This window comes from Cenococcum geophilum, assembly GCF_001692895.1.
Source record: "Cenococcum geophilum 1.58 unplaced genomic scaffold K441scaffold_5, whole genome shotgun sequence".
Classification (NCBI taxonomy): domain Eukaryota; kingdom Fungi; phylum Ascomycota; class Dothideomycetes; order Gloniales; family Gloniaceae; genus Cenococcum; species Cenococcum geophilum.
Window position 1 is genome coordinate 4,427,955 of NW_027137563.1, and position 3,825 is coordinate 4,431,779.

Sequence of the window (3,825 nt, forward strand, 5' to 3'; positions counted from 1 at the left end):
GTCGCCAAAACCAGACAACTATCGCTAGAGCTAGACAACCGTCGCTAGAACCAGACGACCGTCGCCAGAACCAGACGACCATCTCCAGAGTTAGACGACTATCGCTAGAACCAGACGACTGTCGCCAGAGCCAGACGACAACGACTAGCCAGCAAACACTATAAACGATTCAATCGATTAATCAAATTAAGGTAGTACAGACAGGTAGGCATAAACAGGGAGATGCTAACGGGTAGGTAGATGCAGATAGGTAAGCAGATGCAGACAGGCAAGTAGATGCAGATAGGTAGGTAGATATAGATAGGTAAGTAGATGCAGACAGGCAAGCAGATACAGACAGGTAGGCGATGCAGATAGGTAAGTAGATGCAGATAGGTAGGCAGATATAGATAGGTAAGCAGATGCAGACAGGCAAGCAGATGCAGACAGGTAGGCGATGCAGACGGGTAGGCAATGCAGATAGGTAGGTAGATACAGACAGGTAAGCAGATATAGATAGGTAAGCAGATACAGATAGGCAAGCAGATGCAGATAGGTAGGCGATGCAGACAGGTAGGCAATGTAGATAGGTAGGCAATGTAGGCAGGTAGGTAAGTTAATAGGTAGATAGGTAGAAGAGAACCATCGCTATATTATATTAAATTATCTAAAATAATAATATTTATTTTGCTAGCCTTATAAATAGCTTTAAAGTAGCTTTTATTTATTTAAAATATGCTATTAGTATAAAAGAGGTAAATATAATTATGGTTGCCAAATGCGCAGATTGCGCGCAGGCTGCGTGTCAAAAAAACACGACATAGGCTAGTCGGTCGAGTTGCCCAATGACCTCAACTGCGCGCCAATTGCGTCAACCACCAACCATTGAGGCCATTAAAAGGGTACCATATTTTCCCGATGAAGCTAGTTTTAAATCCTTAGTCTTAATAACTGCTCTTATAGAGAATAACTTTATACGTGGTTTTCTTCCTTTTATCCTCATTACCAGTAACTATCTCTTATAAGTATTTTACATTTTTACGCTCTGCAATTTTTAATTTAGTATTTTTATTTCCTTTTAAGTTAAGAGAAGAGCTACTTCCTTTAAGAAACCTTAGTTAAGTATATTAGAGGTTAAAGTTAATTTTTAGTACTAACTAATATTATTATTATGGAAAAGTCTTAGCAAGGAAAATCTAACTAATTAGATAACTTTAACCGCTAGTTAAAGTTCCTTAATATATTAACAATTCATATAACGGTCCTTTTTAATTTACCTTTTTCTAGAAAATACTATAAGGCCTTTATTTTAATTTCTTATTATCTCGTCTTATTTAGTTATATACGCCTATTTACTTTTCTCTTATATTAAGAAGACACTATTATAACTTTTATCTTATTACCTTCACCGCACATGCAACCTTACCAAAAGGTGGCGCCGCACTTCCAAACTTACGTATACCCATCTTACCATCAAAAACTATCGTTTTCCTAACTCCTAAGACCTAATTCTGCCTACCTAGCGAGCTAGAGGTAGACTTGTTCCCCTNATTACCCCCTTTATTNTGCNANAGAGGCCTTNGNAAAAGNGGTCNTAGCGTATAAGCNAAGCACGGACAAGAACACCAAAACTACTACTACTACTACTACTACTAGTACCAAAACTACAAAATATAGACTTTTCCTAGGTTTTTCTTCTATAGAAAGTAAAAGCCTAATAAAATAGGGGGTGTAGGTACTTTTCTATATCTCTTTTAGTCAGACTTTCCTTAGTAAGAGGAGGATTGCCTTTAGGGCTTTTCTTCTAGCAAAAGCCTAACAAGTCCTTTTTTTTTTAGTAGTTTTTTCTACTTCTAAAAGGAAAAGAAAATAACTACGCTAGTCTTTTTTAGCTAGTTTTTCTACTACCTTCTAGCCTAGTCTCCCTAGAAATCCTCTAGTAGGATTAGTAAGGAGAAAAGGTAAAAAAGGATAGTAAAAACTAGCAAGGCTTTTTGCCTAGTTTTTCACCTCTGGGACTAGGAGATAAGAGACCTAAGGAGGTTATTATCTACTGAAAAAACTAGGAAACCCCCCTATAAAATGTCAAAGAATCCTCAGGCTACTAAGCCTAAAAAGCCTCCTAAAGACAATAATACAGAGACAAGGGATAACGAATTCACTTTCCTTTTCCCCTCTTACTCTAGCCTATTTGGGACAGGAGAACCTCAGGCTACTAAGCCTTCTAGAGGTAAAGACACTATAGAGACAAGCGAGGACAAACTCTTAGCTGCCTTACCTACCTCACCTACTTCACCTACCTTCTCTTCCTCTTCTCTCCCGCCTTCTCCCTGCCCATCTAGGGAGGACGTAGAGAAAGAGAATAGAAGGAAAAGAAGGCAATCTTNTTCTNAAAATAGAAAAGAGAACNAAAACCAAAGAAGAAGGCTACTAATACCTAAGCCTATTTCGGCTAGTATACCTTCCTCTACCTCTTCTCCAAAACAGCACCTACAAATGGCTCTATATAACCTAAACCAGGCCTATATAGGGCTAAAAGAAGAAGAAGAAGAAAAAGAACAAGTTAAATTACTAGGGGACTACGTACAGAGTGTCCTAGGAGGAGAAAATCCCTTTACAAAAGAAAAGGAAAGAAAGNAAAGAGATGTCCTAAAAGGACTAGTAGAAGAAGTAAGAGCTCTCNGTAAGGAGGTAGCCCCAAAAACGCAAACCTACGCAGAGAAGCTAAAGAAGGGCCTCTCTTCTTCTACTTTTGCTCCTTCTTCTTCTACTACCTCTTCCTTTACTACCTCTCCCTCTCCCTCTCCCCCTCCCTCCTTATCTCCCCCTACTAGTTCTACTAGCTCTACCTCTACTAGAGGAAAAAAGAAGCAGTTANAAGAAAGGAGACTAGTCCTAGTTANAGACCAAAAGGACCAGCCTCTAGATGTCTTCTCTCTACAAAATCAAGTCAATNAACTATTTATATCTAAACTGCAAATAGAGAAGCCAGTAATAGCTACTATAGCTAGAACTAGAGAAAAGCAGAATATTCTCCTTACAACTACAGAAGAATACGATGCAGAGTATTTGGTTAAACATAAGGAAATCTGGTCTAACTGCTTCTCTTTTAAAAGGGAACAAAAACTAGAGCCCTGGGCTCAGGTAGTAGCTCACGGTGTCCCTATCTCCCCTTTCCTAGGAGAAGGAGGCTCTAAACTTCTGAAAGAAGAAATAGAGACTTTTAATCCTATTAGAATACAGGGATTACCTAGATGGATCTCATCTAGGGAAAAGAGATATAATCCACAAACTAGGTTCGGCTCTATAGTCTTTGCTATAGAAAATGAGGAGAAAAGACAGGAAATCCTTAAGTAGAAGGAAATCCTAATTGCAGGGGTAGCTGCTAAGGTAGTTAAATACCTAAAAGTCTCTCCTACTACACAGTGTATAAGTTGCCAAAAATTTGGCCATATAGGAGATAGATGCTCTACCAAGGCCTGTCGATTTTGTGCAGCGGCACATTTATCTAAGGACCACTCCTGTTCTACTTGCAATATAATAGGAAGACCTTGCGAGCATACTACCCCTCTTTGCAGCAATTGTAAAGAAAATCACTTTGCTAATAGCAAAGACTGCGAGTCTCTTAAAGCAGCTAAGCTAGTATATCAATGAGTATAAGCTTAGAAGGTTCTATACAGGAAGAAGAAGAGATCTCTCTAGTTTCTAAAACTAGGGGAGAAATCTCCTAGTCCGAGAAGACAATATCTTATTATAGATAAAAAAAAGGACTTAGGGATAAAGATCACCCCAAAGCCGACACTGACAGAACAGGAAAGAGGGTGTGTACGGGCCGAGCTGGCTTGG

General features: G+C 39.0%; 1 protein-coding gene across 1 annotated transcript; it reads left to right on the top strand.

The window, feature by feature from the left end:
* Positions 1-3,342: 3,342 nt before the first annotated feature.
* On the top strand, positions 3,343-3,633 carry K441DRAFT_733649 (uncharacterized protein; the record flags this gene model as incomplete). The annotated part of the gene is made up of 1 exon (XM_067654259.1): positions 3,343-3,633. A coding segment is annotated over one exon (291 nt), but the record flags the coding sequence as incomplete, so codon positions are not given.
* Positions 3,634-3,825: the final 192 nt, after the last annotated feature.